This window comes from Apteryx rowi, unplaced genomic scaffold, assembly GCF_003343035.1.
Source record: "Apteryx rowi isolate R43461 unplaced genomic scaffold, aptRow1 scaffold_342, whole genome shotgun sequence".
Classification (NCBI taxonomy): Eukaryota; Metazoa; Chordata; class Aves; order Apterygiformes; family Apterygidae; genus Apteryx; species Apteryx rowi.
Genome location: NW_020449886.1, coordinates 409,894 through 428,427, shown reverse-complemented (window position 1 = coordinate 428,427; position 18,534 = coordinate 409,894). Strand labels below are relative to the sequence as shown.

Genomic DNA, 18,534 nt, shown 5'->3' with positions numbered 1-18,534 from the left:
AGACTTCTACCTCGGGTTGCCACAGGTCTGAACTGTCTGCCAGGAAAGCTGACTTCTGAATCGAGTCCTGCAACAGCTATATGGTTTGGTGTTAGGAACACCACTTCTCCGTGTCCCTGTGCCAGTGCTGCCATAACACTGTGCAGCAGCATCACTCCTCTGACCTCTGCGAGTGAGAGCCCTAGGAGAGGCTCTGCTGTGCTCAGCAGACAGTTTTTCTTAGTCTATGTGAAATGAGTTTAGGAATATAATTCTGTTCATAATAAACAGTTAGTCACTATCAAAATAAATAGCGGGCATAGCTGACTGGAGCCCTTGTTGACAGTCTGAGGGAAGGCAGCGACTGCATGGACATGGGAGACCAAACTTCCCACAGTTCTCTCAGGGCAAGAGTCTCCCCTTAACAGGGACGGGGCAGCATGGTGAAGCAGGGCATGTGCTGCTGGGGATCTGCCCCAGGCCAAGGCAGATGGATGGCTTTGACCTCCAACATGACCAGTTTGGTGAAAACAAAAAATGAACCCTTTAAACTGAAACTCTTCCTCAAGGGACTGGAATTTGTTCCAGTTACACCACAGTAAAGCAAGAGAGGCCCCACTGAGCAACATTTGAGAAAACATTAAGCTGCAAAGCGCAGTTTCCGGTTCATATCTTTGCCCTGTTTGAAAATAAACAAATACAAAATAAACTGGACCGGAGGGGAGCACAAAAGCCCTTCAGGTGATGAGTTTAGAGAAACCCTGGACTGTGGGTGGAAATCATTGCAGCTGTGTGGCAATTCCTCACCTTTGCTGCGACTTCTCCTTTCCACATTGAAACCCTGCCCCATTGCCRGGATCCCTTGGGACCCTGTTCTCCGGCACAGGGGGTGAGTGTTAGCCCCGTAGTGGGAACCCGCAGTCTGACTGCCCTTATCCCCCTGCAGGCGCTCTGCCACGAGAGCACTGGCAGTGCAGGGGAGCTCTGCAAACACCTTCTTCTGTCCTTCTTGTCCTTCGCTCTCTTTCCAGTTGATACTCACTTATTTAACATGGTGGGACGTCTTCTCTCCCCCTTTTAATTTATATTAGATATTTTCTGTGCCTTTAAAATAATTAGCTTCCAGTGAAGATGAACAGCAGCTAGAAAGACGCATCTGGCCCTGAAGGTGCATAGCATATATAGCATCTGCATACGGTGCGTTTTCTATCACTGTAGCATCTGAGGGCCTGTACAGTGCTTGTGAATCTCTACAGCTGGCGCCTATCTGCTGTACTGATATTTTCATTTTCTTGTTATGTATACTGGACATACAGAAGGGCATTTCTCCCCCGGACTAAAGTTAAAATTTCTTAGAAGTGCCTTCAGGCATGAACTCCTTTACGGACCTCTGCATACACTCATGACTCGACCGCCGTCCACGACAGCGGCTGCAGTGATGCATCAGCCTCTCCCAGCAGCTCAGCGCAGCAGGGAGAGTTGTGGAGCCGGGTCTTCGCCTGGGGAGTGTTTGGCCGAGCTGGGAGGGGAAGGCAGGTGGCTTGCTGTGACCCCGAGCCCGCATGTCCTCCCCGGCCTCATGCGCTGCTTGTTTGAACTCCACATGCTGGAAATATGTTCAGTGCCCAGGATCTTTGTGTCTAAGGGCAGGAGGTGTAAGCAAACTTGGTGTTCCCAGGAACTGAAGGCTTGTCAGGACTCATGTACTTCGTTCATTTATCGTATTGTTTCTTGTTTTGTAAAGCTAGTGAGAAACTGGCTCTAATGAAAGGGCTTTGCATTTTGCCTTAAGTTTTCGGAGGCGGAGAAATACCAAGCATTTCAGAAAATTCAGGCTTTTGAATGATTAACCTTGAACCGTAACAAAACACTCCATGTAAAGCTTCTCAGGTTCAGTCCCCCTCCCCCGGCCCTCATCAAGGATTCATTGAAGCCATGACAGAACTCTCCATTACAGTTAGTCTTTTATCCATTTCAGCTTTCTTGATTAGGTTATCTTGAATCATTAGGGGTTTTATTTATTTTAATAGACACTTATTGGATTCATGGGAAGAGAGTTTGGCGACTAAGGAACAAGAGCTGAATATTATCTGGCTCATTTCGCACTGCAGAGAGTCCCGAACTGAGTGGAGGGGAGAGTGGCTGGGAAAGTTTGTTCAGAGGACTTTGGTGGTCCCACCTAGACAGACAGCTTTCCCTGGGCAACACTCTCATCTTTCCCAATCTTTCAAGACTTGCGTCGATCATTGCTGCTTTTTTTTGCTTTTTGTCACATATGTTGACATTTTCTGCACTGATGATGTGGGTGAGGAAATGGCCTTTTACATTTATTTTTGAGATTTATTCCTGAATCACTCTTACTAAAAACTCTTCGTTTGCCTACTCATACTTTCACTGGAGACCCTAGGAAATGTCAGCACAGAAAACTAACTATTATTATTATTATTATTATTATTAATTTCAGTATGAATGCAGGGAAGCACAAGGTCAGTTTGATTATGGTTTTACCCATGCTGGAAGTGTCTTGCAATCCAGTGCAAGTAGGCAGGTTGGTGTGATCATGTTACCGTGGGCATCCAACTGCCTCTTTCTGTGATGGCTTTCAGTAGAGACACTGCTCAAAGTGTAAGTGCAGGCTTGTAGGCCCGACATAACTTAGCCTGAACTCTTCCCACACGCTTTCTCATCATTTAATCAGAAATATGGTCCTTAGTTGACTACAGGTGGAGCACCATCTGCAGGAAGCCGTTTGGGGGGTCAGGATGCTGCACTTACCTTCTTCTAGCATTGGAAAACCTGACCTTACTGTAGTCTAATAACTTGGGCTGCCAGAGCAGCCTCCCCTGGTCTAGGGTAAGTCTTGCAAAAGTGAAAGGGTCAAGCAGCTAAAAAGAGCCTTATCCTTCATCCTGTGACCCTTTCACTTCTGCAAGTGCTGCCCCAGCTACATGTCCCTCCAGAGGGTCTGGGGGTGCCAAGGCTCGTGCTTTAGTGTAGTAGGCACACTGTTTCTTTAACAGCATAAAAGCACAATGGGAATGGCTGGCTTCCTGCAGATTTTTGTTGTTGTTTGCTTAGCTATGTGGAAATGTATTTGATTAGGAGGCAGAGAGAGAGGTTAAAAATAGGACATTAATATGATATTATTTGTTTTATCAAATAAAATGCTTAGAAAATGTTTATCTTGTCTCATGAGAACAACAAAAATAGAGGCCAGCACTTCTCTGCAGTTCTCTTTAATGAGCTAAAATAGGCTGTGTTCTCAAAGCCTATACAAGTTTTGGGGTGAAATGAAGGAAGTTCTGAGCAGAATTCCTCGTAACCACAAGTACTGGGTGTGCCTCACTGGAGAGCCAAAAGCATCCTTTAATTGTGCTGTTTTTCATCCTCTTGTTTTTAATGGAAGACATTCCCATTGAAGAGCTGTAAAGGCTAGCATTACGGGCCTGATTCTGCCACCCGTGGTGACACTGACGTGCCCCAAACGCTCCTGCTAACTCTGTGGCAGTCACCCAGGGCCATCTGTGCTCAGGAGTGAGACTTGTGGTACGCAGGGCGGCAGGATCAGAAACACGAGGTATCATGGATCTTGGGAAGGATGTGTTATTTGCTAGATTTTTATAATATGTTCACAGAAGTTGGGTTTACTTGTAGCGAAATGAGCTCAGGTGTTGTGGATGAGCGAGGGAAAAGGTGATGGGATAGCATCTCCTTCTTTGCTTTTCCTTCTTCATGCCAATAAATCTAGCTATAGATGAAAATTCACTGTGAATTGCTGTAGCTCCAAGAATTTCTTTATTTTAGCATTTCTTAAACGAAATAATTCTCCTGGAAAGCTCTGTGTAACATACACAGACCCAAAGAAATAAATAAAAGAAAATAAAAAAATTTGCAACCAAAAAAACCCAAGTTGAGATTTTTAACAGAAAAAGGAGATTTGTGTATTAATAATTCATGAGTTCTCATTGAACATGCACGAAGAAACGGTGCTATTCAATAGAGAATACTGTCATCTGTCACTGTTTTATTTGACATTTACACTTTTTTTTTTTTTTGCCTGGTACTGCAAAACTTTCTTGGATGGCGTGCTAAGATTATTTAAATAAATAATTAAAAAAATCCACTGCAGACTTTTCATCTGTACATGGGGAAGGCAGTTACTTGCAATCATAAAGAATGTGTGACTAAGCTGCAGCGCTATGTTTTCTCACGTATTAGCCAAAGCCATCACCTAATAAGCAGCCCCATAGATGGATAGATATGGTCTTGAATGGATGGGTCAGAGAATGAATTCTTGAATAAATAAAAAGGAAGGATAGGAAGAGAGCAGTGAAAGGACAGATTTGATGCAGACAAGTGTACACATGCACACAGTGGGTACGTATGTGTATGTGTGGGGGTGAGTGAATGATAGCTGTTGTGAAGAAAGCTGCCACAAATACATTGCCATTGCTGATGCAAAAATAAATATTTATAAATGGCATTGGGGGAGATCCAGTGACATAAAACGTGAGCGAAGACAGGGCATTTAGCACAATGACAATTCAGAGTTAGGCGCACCTTGCAATTTCTTGCTAATATTAGGCTCATGAAAATCTTTCTGCTCTGTAGGTTAGTTATTATTTATAAAAATCACAGAACCAGCTGATACATTCATAAGCTAATTATTGTAGCAGCTGGGTACACATGGTGCAATATGTCTGAGGCTGTGAAGTATCACAGATTTCTTGGGGCCTGCTGTGGTGGGGGTGTGCTGTTGAAGGCTAGATCCCTTAATCTGATCAGCCAAGCAAATACTTTGTGGGGAAACTGGATTAATATCTCTCTAAATACCATGGATGTGCTTCACCTTCAGAACCAGGCTCCTTTAAACGTGCCATTAGCTTATCTCCTTTGGGGAATCGAGAAGTTCTCAGGTGTCCTCAGGATGACGGGGTCTTTGCCTGGTGCCTCCCTTCGCCAGAAATTAATTTGGTTTGCTCATGTCTGCACACATGGTCACACTGCAGTCTAATCTTTTCCCTAATAGCTCCAAGGTCAGGACCTCGCATGTTGCCAGGCAAATTGAGCGCTATCCTTCTTAAAGACTAATGGCAGAGAGTGCGTAGTCCATAATGAGGCCTGTAGTGTTGCTCTAAGTGATTGTAATGAGTGCTGATTATAACGGTACAGATAAATCAAAATGCAGCAGGCAGCGTCGGGCTCGCTAGTCCGAGTTTCAGAGGTGGGGATGGCACCGCTGAGCTGCGGCAGCTCCGCTGGTGCCGGGGCACCGCGCGGCTCCGCAGCCCTTGGGAGAGTGCCGCGGGTCACCTTCTCGTGGACCTGCCCCGCTCGGGAACCCGGCGCCAGCGGGTGCGGGGTTTGGGTGTATTTTCTGTGAAACGATTGGTCTTCAGGCTGCAGCATCCCGCGGGAGACGTTAAATGTACCTGCCTGAAATGTTTGAAAGAGTTCAGTTGGAGACTTAGATCAGTGAAAAGCAGGCAGAAACAGGAGCTTATTTTTTCCACAGATGGTTTATTTTCCATTTCAAAAATTATTTCCTTTGTATGGAGAAACCCCTGAGAAAACACTGTGGGGCCGGGAGATTTTTTTCTGTCTTTTCTCTAAAAGAGACGAAGTTTGGGGGGATTTCTGGGGAGAGGGAAAGAAAAGAGAACTGAGGGCAAGGGATGTGGTCAAACCAAATTAAAATTCAGACATCACTGGGCTGAGAGATTACCCAAATACCTGTCAAAATACTTTGAAAATATAATATAGATTTTTTTTTCCTAAGTAAATGATTAGGTATCTTGTTTTCATCCTTGTCCCCCCCGCCCCCCCCAGCCCTCCTAGTTTATTGCAAGAAAAGATCAGGTCTGCACAAATGTGGCCTCTCACTTGTAAAAACAAGGCAGTGTTGTGTTACAGATTAGTTTATAAATCCCTAGTGGCTTCACAGTTCAGTGCCTACAGCTGCTGCAGATGGGCCTGGGTTTTTGTCTCTTCGCTGTGCTGCAGCCGGCAGTCGAAGGAGAAAATGGAATGATCAGGTTATTAACATGTAGGCCGCGAGGAAGAGGCTGCACAATGAGAACAGCTGGTGTTGCTGTCTTGGCTGATGCAGCGGAGATAATCAAATCTTGCCTTTTTTTGGGGGGGGGGGTAAAGGCAGAAGTCACAGTAGAGAGTAAGACAAACAACGGCTTATGATATTATATACGGGGTTTATAGTGCGTGTTAGAAGTTGTCAATGGCTTACAAGTTGTTATACAAAAAAAGCAACCCCCAAAAAACCCACATGGGCCTATAATGAACCTGTCTGTTCAGCTTGCCGTAGTCGCTGTTCAGAAAAATACAGTTTTGGCTACTCCTTATACTGTACATTTTTAACATTGATCAAGCTATCTTTTAGGTATAGTAAGGTGCCTGTCAAAATGGTGTCAAAATGCTGAGTTGTAGCTTGAAAATGATGGGTTATAAAGCTACTAGGTAAAATATTTTGACAGGAGTCAGTAAGCCGCGTTGACAGCATCCTCAGTATTATCTTCTCATGTTCTGTCATTTGCATCGCGTCTCCTCGCTCCCAGGCAGGAGAAGGGAATCGCGGTCCCCAGCGCCGAGCAGGGGCCGCCCGCCTGCCGCCACAACCTGGGCTCGCCTGCCCTCCCATGCAGCCGCAGCCTGCTGGGGACCCAGGTCATGGACACATGAGCTCAACACACATGGCACCGTTTCTCACATTAACAGCTATTGCCATTTTGCTCTCTGCTTGGCTTTGTGTTTTATAGCGGTTTTCCCGAAGTGCTGGCACTTCCTTCTCCAGGGGTCTGAGCTCTCAGCCCCTATGGAGAGGTCCTATGGGATTTAATAAAGTTGTAACTTTTTGATGGCATTTCAAACTAACCTATAAAACAATATAGCAAGAATAAAGTCAACTATTATTGCAATCTGTGGTTGGGCTTAAAATTATCTTCTCCTAATACCTGTCTTTCTTGATCTGTAAAGTAACTTCTGCAGAGCCCTGTTTGCTTCTTTCCTGTTAAATACTAGAGAATTCCTTTTCTGTAAGATTGCATCTTCCCTGTTAAGTGGCCATTTGACTATTTAAAGCTGTCAGGTTTTAGTGGGGTTCAAAATTAGGGTAGCAACAGCAGATCAGAGGGGTGTACTCAATAGTGTTTTCTTCCAAACATTTTCAGTAGTGGTTGAATTTCTGGTCCTGGGACTGCAGCCCTTGGCATGAGGGTTGTTAGCAAGTGTCAAGGATTGCATCTACCTTTCTTTTGGTCAGATGAAGAAATAAAGGGGCTCTAAAATGTGAAAAATGAAGATGCACCTTCATTTCATTTCTAGTTTTCTACAGAAAAAGTGCTTATAACTGAACCTTCTATACATGGTATGATTAGGACAGTGGGCAAGATGCTGCGCTTCCTGGTTCCCGTCAAGCACTGCTGATGGTTTCTGTTTCTTCAACTTGCAGAAAATATAAATAGCATCATGAATTTGTTGAGACAAAAGAGCAGCTGAGGATAGGAGGGGTTTCTGCATGAGATCAAACCAACAAAACTTGCAGCACAGAGCTTTGCTTAAGTCTAGCTGACCTTCCACTCACATCTGGTTCCTCAGTGCTCAGTGAATTAACTGTGCTGACCCTACTGTTGCAGGGCTGGCTGTGTGAGCTGCTTCGCTGGAAAGAAAACCCAAGTCCGGAAAACCGCACCCTTTGGGAGAACCTCTGCACCATTCGCCGCTTCCTGAACCTTCCCCAGCACGAGAGGGATGTGATCTATGAGGAAGAGTCCAGACATCACCACAGTGAGCGTATGCAGCATGTTGTCCAGCTTACTCCTGAGCCCGTGCAGGTCAGAGCGCTAACTCCCTTCTCAATGAGTCTTTGTGCAGGAACAGCTGTCAGAGGTAGAAACAAGCAACTGGTTCTAGCTTCCCTGTGATTTACAGGTCGAGACACACCAATTTTAATCTATCCCTAGGGCTGCCTGCAAGCCAGTACTGTCAAGTGCTGAGCTTACTGTGTGTACGTTGCAGCATGTGTGTGAGTGTGTGCAAGTCTGTGTTGGTGGCTCAAAAAAGGGGATGTATAATCTACACAACTGGTAACAGAAGGGTCAGCAGTAGTTGTATTATGGAGCTCCCCTAGTGTCAGTAGTTGTGTTGTGGCTGAAACTCAATTTAACTATCCAAAGCTGCCAACATTATAAGAGTACAAATGTGTCCCTCAGCAACAGAAAGAGAAGTGTACATTTAGTTAGGAAAACAGACCAGGAGTGGAAGGTTGGTCACTAGTTCTTTTTCACAGAACCTAAGGACTCCTGATACTCATTCTCAAACTGCGGCCAACAGGCAACTATAACCCATAGTTTCTCTTTGGTTAGAAAGAGAAGAAAGGTAGGTGCTTTAGGAGAGGTAGGAGTGTAGGAAGGGTAGTTAGTCTATGCGTGGGTAACACAGGTGTTTTGAAGAGTGAAACATGGAAAATATTTTTGATGTATTCGTTGAAGCTTGACATACTTCTAAAGTGACCATGGTGAGTACTCTGTAGGGAACAAGCCTTCATTTCACAGCCTCCTCAAGTAGTATTTTGCTCGTCTGTAGGACTTTTGTGACAAGGATGAATTTTTGATTTCAACACCTTTGTTTTATCCTTGTCTCAGGTCTTAATGAGAATTAAATAGATACAAATGAGAACGAGAAATAAATAGATACAAATATGCATGGGGAAAATGAAGAGAAAATACTGCAAGACTTTTCATCTTTGCAATTCCAGATTTAGTCATAAGAGAAAATCAGCCTTACGTGTATCCCTAATAACTAGTGATACATGTCACAAAACAAAATATCTACTGGTGGTCAGAAGAGGCTCAGAACTTGTCTGAAATGAGAGCTGGAGTGGGAAACTTAGAGATCCTTTCTTCACTCTTCATTTTTTGTGAGCCCATAATTTAAAACAGAGTTTCCTGGTTCTGTGGTCGAAAGAAAGATCATGAAGTGTTATTTATATTTTGGTCACAGCCTGAAACACTAGAGCAGCTGTTGGTCTGAAGACCCTACATTAGGTGTTGTTGTAAAAATTAACCACATGAACAGTGCCATTCTAACTGTAAAGGTCTTTGAGCTGATGAAAGCTGTGGTGAAGTCAGTGAGACTAGAGAACAGTAGAAGAAGGGAGTAGGCCAGTAGTGGGAGGAACAATCCAAAGAAGCAGACAGTTGGGCTGCCTCTGGGAACAGTGCAGTGGCTCCAGGTCCTGCAAAAGTTTTTTTCTTTTGCTTTGTTTAAGTAAACGCTATTTAGTTAGCAAGCATTCTTTGGCGGTACTCCTTGAGAATGGGTTGGAAAGTAGGGAAGTCTTATGGAAGAATGCAGAGTTGGCATTTCATGCAGAAAGGCCACTGTGGAAGGAAGACATTAGGAAAGGATGGTGACTGGACCTTGAAAAGTCTGCAGAAAAGGAGAATTGATAAATGCCAACAACAAAGACGTAGGGAGGATGGTAATATTGACAGTTCTTTAACCTCAGGAGAACTTGAGGAACAGAGACTGAAAGATTGAGAGGGGAGATACATTGTTCAAGCTAAAAAGCAGAGGCAATGCCTTCCACAGCTGAATGTCCTTTTGGATTGTCATTGGTTCTTTGCGTAATTCTCTTGATCCCATTGCGTGACTGGTCTCCACTGAGTTCGTCCATGCTGCGTTCCTCTCTGATATTCTCGTAGTTCCTTCTCCTACCTTTGCTCTCCCCATTATTGTTTGGTCACAGCTTGCATTGCTTTGTGCACAGCTTTGCACTCCTTCCTCTTATTCTGAACCCTGGCATTCAGCCTGTATTCTTTGTCTCAGCTCTTGTTCTTCTGCTGCTAGTATTTCTGCCAATGATCTAGACACCTTTTTCCAAAGGAGAGTTCTTTCTTTTCTGTTAGTTCTGCTCCTCCTGAAACATCTTTGTCTCACCCAGATTAATTATTGCCTTATTTGGTCTCCTTTGTCTCTTCTGCTGCTGACTTCCTCCTTGCATTCTATCCTCAGTCTTCGCCTGGAAGAAAAAATGCATTTCCTGGAGTTTAGATTCTCAAAGCTGCAAAATAGAAGAAATGCTCTAAATAGTTATAATTGCAAGTTTGGGCTTCCATGCCCCCAAAAAGTTTGTGACGTCTTGGAGGCAAGGAGCTACAGAAGGGTAAAGGACCAGGCTGACGTGGGAAGACCACTAGGCTTGTATAGGTTTAAACTCATTAACCCAGTTCTAGTGCCCACACCAAGTAGAAAGATCCTCTAAGGGACAATTTGAAGAAAATGCTTCCCTGAGCTCTTGTTGGTGACCTTGATGATTAGCCTACTTTCCAAAGTCTTCTGCACATCACTTTTCTGCATAGTGCAGGTTGTCTCTTCTGAGTGACATGTTACACTGCATGGCAATGTGATGCATTTGTATTTGTCAGCAAGTTACAAAGCCATGGATTAATTATTTATTACAGTCAAAATATGAAAAATGAAGAAAAATAAATGGAAGTGGCTGGCAACTACATATAGCAAAACTCTGGAGACTGTGGTATACATTTGATACAGTAGGCTTGTGTTTTGGGGGTGCTGCATTTTAGAGCTATGTTTGCCCATCCAAAAACCCCAGTAGGTTTCTGAGTGGCACGCTACCAGTGCAAGCCCCAGAAGGCTTGGTGTCCACCTGCTCCCTACTTTCAACAGATACCCTGCACCAAGCAATTTTTGTGTAATATTCGGTCGCTGGGACTTGAATTGTTTTAAGCAGCAAGGTTTGTTTTTTGGCTTTGCTGCAAGGGTCACCATTAGGTAATTAGCCATGAAGAATCAATGACAGCAGCGAGAGGCATAGAACTGAGGCCCTCACACTTTCAGTCACTGGAGATTTTGTGACACTGTACATAAGGGTAGGGGTCTTGGGCCCCAACTCCTGGCCAAAATCCAGGCCGAGTAATTACATTCTGCCTATCTAAAATTCCCTCTGTAGTGTCAAGTGGGAAAGCAACTCTCATTTCCTTCTCAAAGCCATGGCGGGCGCAGGATGTCTGCTGTGGTGCCTGACTGCATTTTAGCAGGGGGTGGAAACATCCGAGAGCTGCAGTCACTGACCTACTTCACTTTGCAGCCTTTGCTAGTGAAAAGTGCAGTGTAAATCAAGTCCTTACCTTCAGCCTTGATGTCAAGATGATGGTCCTTTGAAGAAGATACAAGTAGCAGTGCTGTAAATAACAACACGTGCAGTGTGGAAACACTGAAGCAGGCAGGAGTCCCTCATACCTCTGGTTTCTCTCTCCGCCGCCCCCTTCTTTATCTCTGCCCTGATAAATCCGACATGTGTACAATAATTTGTGTCTGATGTTTGAGATGCAGTGGTGGTTTGAGCAGTAGCCAAGCTGTGTTGTGCTCTGAATTTGAGCCTTGACTTGGTCTCCTGCTCCTCCAGCTGTTAGACGGGGAAAACTTGAACATGGGCTGCCTGATGCTGCTGGCCAGAGCTTCCCTTGACCCTCCATCAGGTTGAAAGACTTAGAGGCAGCTCCTGCCTACCATTACAAGAGGCACGACCAGGCAAAAGACAGTGAATACATAAGTTTTAGCCTTTCCCCCAGGACAGCTTCTTGGAAATGGCAAAGATTTTGTTGTGATGGATTTGTGTAGTTTACATGGTGCTAATGGGATTTGAGCTCACCTTCAGTGCAGGAATCACCCCAAGGCTGGTTATGGTTTCTGTGCTGTAATGGCAAGGTGTGTGCAGTGGGGCCCTTATTACAGTGCTGTAGATTAGCTGAAGAGTTTAGCTCTTGATGTTTAAAGGGATTATTGTTCCTCTTCTGGCAGGTTCTTGCCCTCTGCTCTGTACCTTGCTGTTTAGTTTTAGCTTCAGTGCTTTAAAAAGAAACATTCTCTTTTTTTCTTTCTTCCATTAGATTTTCCCTGTCAACCATATATTAACCCATTTAATTAAATATTTTCCTGTTTCTGAAATGAAAAATGTCTATAATGGAAGCTCAGTGCACAAGAAATTCTTCCCTGCACACTTGATTTATTTGTTATTGTGCTGAGGAGTCATAAAATCTGCGCCCTGTGGAGCTCTGTGACATGGCTATGCTCTCTGGCAACATGGGGTGTGACCATATGGTCATGCTGGAGCACTGTTTTTCCTTCTCATACTGGTTGCAGCATGTCCATCCTATACCTAGATGATACTGTGCACACAGTCTCAGTTCACCACAGCAGCTCACTGGGTTTTTAAGGAAGTTCAGGTGTGCATTAAGGTGACTCTTTCCCCTCCCGTTTTGTGCAGTGTGGTGAAATCACAAAGTGCTGCTATGGGACTAAGGAAAAGACCTGTGACTTTGTCACAGAGCTAGCTGGATACCGTAAGGACACCACCTCTGACTTATGGAGTGCCTGAGCCACAGGTTCATGGAGGATGGGAGAGTGTACTGGAAAGCGTTATGTGTGTCCTGTTCTCATCCTGTCCCACCATTAGCCATGGTCAGATGCAGGATCCTGCGTGGACCTCTGATCTGGCCTCGCCTGGCTCCTCTTCTGCAGATCTGCTGGACTAACCGCATGCAAAGGGCATGCAGTTGCAGCCTCGTGTGTTGTGCGTTTAGTTTCCTACCCCTCAAAGATGAGGGTACTTGCCTTCCTTGCCGTCCCTTGCTAACTCCCACAGTTCCTGGCATCGGCCTTTCTGGAGTGTTAATGTTGAGAAGTGCCTACAGACGCTCCCTTTGCTACCCAGAGATTTGGTGGTTGTTACAGACATGCTGGGACACAATAAATCTAATTTCTCTCCCTTCTCCCACTGTTCCTCTGCTGTGTCCAAGGTGACCACTCCAGAGAATCACCGTCTTGCCTGGCACTTTAATATAGTGCTAATTCGTTGCTAATTGCTAGGGCAGAGAAACCTGGCTCAGTTGGGAGAAGGATGAATCAAGCTGTTGTCCCTGGAGTGTTAGGGTGGATAAGCCAGCTCTCTAGAGCAATGAGACACCACTGCAGCAAAGTACCTACTATTCAGAGAGCAAGGAAACCTTGCGTTTCATATGCTTCATAAGCTGTCAGATAGATCTGCTGCTGATCTGACTGATTTACAGACTGATTTAAGAGCAGTCAAATGTTGACTTTAAAGGAACAGGTTTTTACATGCTTTCTAATACACTTACTTTTGCCACTTTTTAAAAAGGACATCCCGCCACCCATTTTTTTTTCTCAGAAGCTTTGATTTAGACAAATCTGGCAATTTATAATAATACAGATCATAAATCAGGGAGGAACATTAGTAAATAAAAGAAGGCATAGCAGAAAGCTGTAGGAAAGCTCTTTTGTATTGTGTCTTCACTACAAACATTGTGGTCTCTCTTTAAACATGCGGAAAATAACATAGCACAGAAGTAAATGAAATACTAATTTTGTCATTTTGTGAGGGATGGAAGGGAACAAATGTTTTAGAAATGACAATGAAATATAAAACAGTAGAACATGGAGCCCTAGTAAAAATGGGTCAAGGCAAGTGACAGTGGCAATCCAATGAATCCAACCCTAATTTCATATTTTCTTTCTGGAAGTAAGGAAGAAGGGGATGAACACCACAGTAATGCTTCCTAATGAACTATCTGATTCTAAACAATATCTTAGAGTTCATGGGTCATGCAATATGTAGCATGCAGATAGGAAACCCAGGCTTAAAGTTTCTTTTCTCAAAAAATAATTAATAATACTTGGGCAATCATAGATGAAGAGCGAAGCAAAGCTGTGTTATTCTATAGGGGAACATAGCGTGCTTAATGATCTATGGGATGATATGCACAGTGAGTTTTCACTGCATTCGTGCGGGTACAGCAGTGGATTTTGCATACTGTAAGTCAGGATAGGGTTGTCTGGGAAACTGTCAAAAACTACTTTCCCAAACTATGCCAGCTCTCTGTTTGACTTGGTGTTTACTGTTTTTCCAGACAACTGGGGGGGGGGGGGCGGTTGTCCTGTGACTGATTCTTAGTGGCTGCACCTTCTTATCTCTGCTTTTGAGTCAGCCCTTCTCACCCAAAAGACAGACCAGAAATGATACTCGCTGCTCTTTGTTTCCCCCAACTCCTTATGTGGGGATTGCATGTGATGCCTGCTCAGATAGAGGGGATCAAGTTGTTAAGCAGGCCATGCCCAGGAAGCCCAGGTAGACTTTTTGAGATATTTGTATCACAGGTTTGTTCAGACCACTCTTAGAAAGCTCAGAGCTTGGATTTGAGCAGGCCGTGCTCAGAGTATTTATTTTCTCTTTGCTTTAGAGCTACAGGGGAAAATGTATGCCAAAACTACATCTGTGAATTTGGGAGTGGAGAATATCTACCTTCCTCAACTGTGCTGTTATCTGGGCTTCCATCCTCTCGCTCTTCAAACTCAAGTGCTAACGGCCTATTTCAGTATCTCCTTTCAATCTAAAGCATTCAAAACTCGCTGAAAAGAATCTCAGACTATGTAACATAGACACCTTTATTTCTGTGCAGTATTAAAGTTGAAGGAGGGGACTCTGCCTATAGGCAATATATATTGCAAATGCCACTTACTCTGCAGTTATTTCTGTCACGTGGGCGTATGTTTTTGGGCAGGGGTAAGGGGCTGTCCATCTGCTAGGATCCTTCCCTGCCCTTAGGGCCTCCTCGGGGCGTGCAGGCCTTTGGGTTCAGTTCGTCCACAGGCTCCTGCGGCGGCGCTGGCAGAGCACAGCACGGGCGGCCGCTTTCTGCCCGGCGGCGGTTTCCCTGCAGCAGCGGGGCAGCGAGGCGGCGGGCGCGTACGCTGCTCCCCGCCGTCCCCACCGCCACAGAGCGTCGTCCCCCCGAAGCCTTGCTCTGGGCCTTGGCCCAGCTGCCCTTCCCCCCCGCGGTGCGGACGTCCCGCGTGGGCGCTGCGGGGGGGGGCTGCGGCAGGCCCAGGCGGCCCAGGCCGTGGGGCAGGAGAGGGGCAAGGCGCGCCGGGGCCTTGGGCGGGCAGGCTCCGAGCAGGTCTGCTCGATGCGCGCCGTTTTGCTGACGGGCCGCGGTGGCTCGGCGCGGTGGCCCAGGGAGCCCTGCAGGTCGCTGCACAGAGCCCGCGAGGAGCGATAACGGACAATGAACCCCTTATATTAGACTCCGCGGCATCTGATAGCGTTTCTTATGATTGATAGCTATTACAATTGCAGTGGAAAGCCGCTGAGCTTTGCCTGCTACAGCCAAACCTACCTACTGCGCCTTCTCAGCTGTTTCTGTTTAGCGTGGGTATCTAATGTGGCTGCAGAGTGCTGCTGATTTTTATTAACTTCAAGTCTGCGACTCCCCTTAGAATGATAGCAGGGACCATACTGCAATTAAAGCAAAACTGCTTCCGTTCTGAAATTAATTTAAGTTGATTATTATTCCATTTAACCGTAGAAATGGGAGATCATGTAAACTGGATAGTTTTGTTTTTTAAGAGGTGGCAAAGTTTAACCATGTCAAAGGCATCTCCCTTGTAGCAGTCCCCAGTATCGCAGAAGACCGTGCACCTTCTGGTATTTGTTCAGACCCGGGAATCATAAGGCCGCCTCAGTGGCACCTGCTCTCAAGATCAGGTTAGGAGAACAGGGTCAGGAATGAAGTGGGACTCACGTAAGGGAGCACTGCTAGTGTTTTGCATTGCCTGCTTTGTATGGTGCAAACCCCGAGGCTCCTGACACCCCAGTGGGGCTAAAGGCAAAACGCTGGGCCCAAAAAGCTGCGCTGTCGTGCAGGAAATGCTGCCCTGTTGGAGGGCAGAGTCAGGCTGTCCCCAGGGAGCTGTCTGTGCACCGCTGTCCCAGAGCAACTCTGCTCACGCTGCCCTGGCTTAAGCGGCAGGATGCTTAGGGCAGGAGTTCTGTTTAAATTTGGAGATTCAGTACTGCAGAGACTTTGCAATATTCGGCAGGGTGGTGTTTTGCTTTAATGATGCTCTGACGGGTTGTCTGTTTTGCAAATTACATCACTGTGGCTCTGGCCCCTGCATCTCACCCTCTTGCCTCTTACACATGGCTTGACCAGTTTTAGCCCTCTTTTCTTCCAGTCCTGGCCCTCTCCTAAATGCTGCAAACGACCAGGGCAAGATTGCTAAATAAAGCTCATTAATTTCACATAACACGCGAAGCTTGCGCCAGCCAACAGTAGGCAAGTCTTGAAGGCTGAAAAGCTACTGGAGAAGCCTCCGTTACACTTATGTGTGAAAATATTTCCCGTTAAAAACGTTGCTCTTTGTCATTTCATTTTAAAGTTTCCTAATATTCTCTCTAAGTATTCTCACACTTGTACATAAATGATAATATCATGCTTTAGAGCTGTGCGAGTCCCTGCTGTAAACGTTCATAGGCTGCTGGTTGTGATATCCTGAGATTTCAGTAAGTAGCCTGAGAATAAAGTTAGAGTCCTGGACCATAGCAGCCAGCCTTTCTGTACAGCTAGGCATTTAAAAATATTACACAGGGAAGGAAACAGCATTGTATTGTGCTATCAGCACACGTTGCGCTGTTTGTCCCCAAAGATCTCTAAGAGAGAGAACTACTCTTTTGGCCATTTTGCACAGCTTCCCCCAAGGAAACCATGCAGCTTTTGGGGCAAAGCTGAGAGTTAGACTACGGTGGAAGAGGAAATCAGCCCCCGGTCTCCTGGCCCTGGGCCAGCCTTTTCAGCAACTCATTGGTGTGGACTGTTTTTTTAAATTTATTAAAATTTTTTTTTTTCCTACATGGTTGCAAATATCTAAAGCCTGTAACGTGCAGGGACTGCTTTATTCAGGGCTGGTATGCTGTGTATGTTGCTATAGGTTTGTATGGACTTTTATAGGAATTACAGATTGAAACGGGAAATGTTTTTGTGTGTATGCACTATTCTCACACATCAAGTATCCAGAAGTACAGTAGCACATATTTTTTCTCACAGTCATCTATGCTTACAGTGTTTCAAAGAATATTCCAAAATATCTTGGCACAGACAAAGCGAAGCTGTTTGCAAGATCCCTAGCTGTGGAACAACAAAGGCTACGTTCTGAACAAACATCACACATGACTTTAATAAAAGACTTAAACAAAAATCAGATAATGTATTTAGAAAATCAAACACCACCATTTATGATGCTGCTCTCACTGTTAAAAGAAGTAGATGTCCAACTTCTGCCTCCTTTCCAATATCTTTTCCCCCATTTCTACTGACTTCCTCATGTTTTGAATTAGAAGGTAAAAACTGTGTTTAAATATAAATAAATGCATTTTAAAACCACTGATCAGTAATTTGGGACTAGCTCAAATGGCAGTGCCTAACTTAGAAGTGACTTGGTGTTCAGAAGAAAAGCATACAAGCTGTGTAAAGTGCCTCTGGTGGAGCATTCACAAGTTTGAAACATCCAAAATCATTAGCAACCTCTTATGATCGCATATGGCAAAAAGGATGTGGTAAATCACAGAACATATCCTGAATGTTATAGACCCAGCCATCCCATTAATTTCTGGTCAAAAAAACATTCCTTGGTTTCTAGTTTGGACCGAATTTATTTTTATGCTATTTGTACCATCATAATACAAAATAATGTTGACACCCTTGGATTTTCTAGTTGTTTTTTCTCAAATTTATGGGGTCTCTGCATTATTCTTTTATGGTTTTTTAATTAGGCCATGGCCATTTGGTGTGTTGCACTCAAATCCAAGGCACGTGGGCAGGGAGGATTATGAAGTGCTCCCTTCCTTCCTGCCACAAGCGCTGTCACATGGATTTTGAGGAAGGAGAGCACGTTCTGCAAAAAGGCTTGATGTAAACTGATGGTTATTACGGTTTTTTATGAGAACTGTGTGGCTAAATCTCTTGGTTAGGTTTGGAAAACCCTGGTCTTCTGAATCTTGCTTGAGAAAAGCTTGGCAACCCTAGATTTCTTTTTACTTTTTTGAGATTCGGTAATTTTTTAGATTTGAAACATGCAGGATAGCTCAGAAATCCATTGGGCTACCATGGGATACAACGGGTTTCCGCCTGCGAAGAGTAAGAGCTTGTTCTTCTTTCGGTGCTGTGATAACAACTGCGAATCTGCCCAGTCGTGTCAGAAAGAAGCAGGCGCACTAAAATGCCAAGACTCAACAGGCCCCATAAAAAGATCTGTCTGGACAACACTTCACTAGTTAAGTGCTAAGTTATTATTTATTATTTATTTCCTCTCCTATTTTTCTCTTACTGAACAAGCAGGAAATATCTTTGTTCTTTCATTTTAGAAGTGAAATAAATGTATTCCCCACAGCATTTGAAATTTTAATAGTCCATAATAAATAAAATCATATCTAATAACATAACTGCTTTCAATTGGCAACGTGATCTCCTAGATGCATTGCAATGGCAGAAACATAAATAGTTGCAGTCTCTGAAAGCCTACTTCCTATTTGCTAAATATACTTGGCTTGCTTTAAATTCCTTTGTGTGCAGTCATTAATACAATCCTCTTTGACAGCATTTAATTAAAGTGCTTTTCTCTATTAAATTCATTAAAACTTTTTTTTTTTTTATATTCAACTGTTTC

The 18,534-nt window shown here is 44.5% G+C and overlaps 1 protein-coding gene across 2 annotated transcripts in view; it reads left to right on the top strand.

Annotated features, from left to right (window-relative positions):
• The window catches only part of SATB2 (SATB homeobox 2), a 116,771-nt gene that overhangs the window by 85,000 nt on the left and 13,237 nt on the right, over window positions 1–18,534 (top strand). For both annotated transcript variants that reach the window (XM_026072456.1, XM_026072457.1), the window contains exon 9: window positions 7,629–7,826. In XM_026072456.1, coding sequence (XP_025928241.1) covers window positions 7,629–7,826 — 198 coding nt within the window. The remainder of the gene's footprint in view (window positions 1–7,628; window positions 7,827–18,534) is intronic.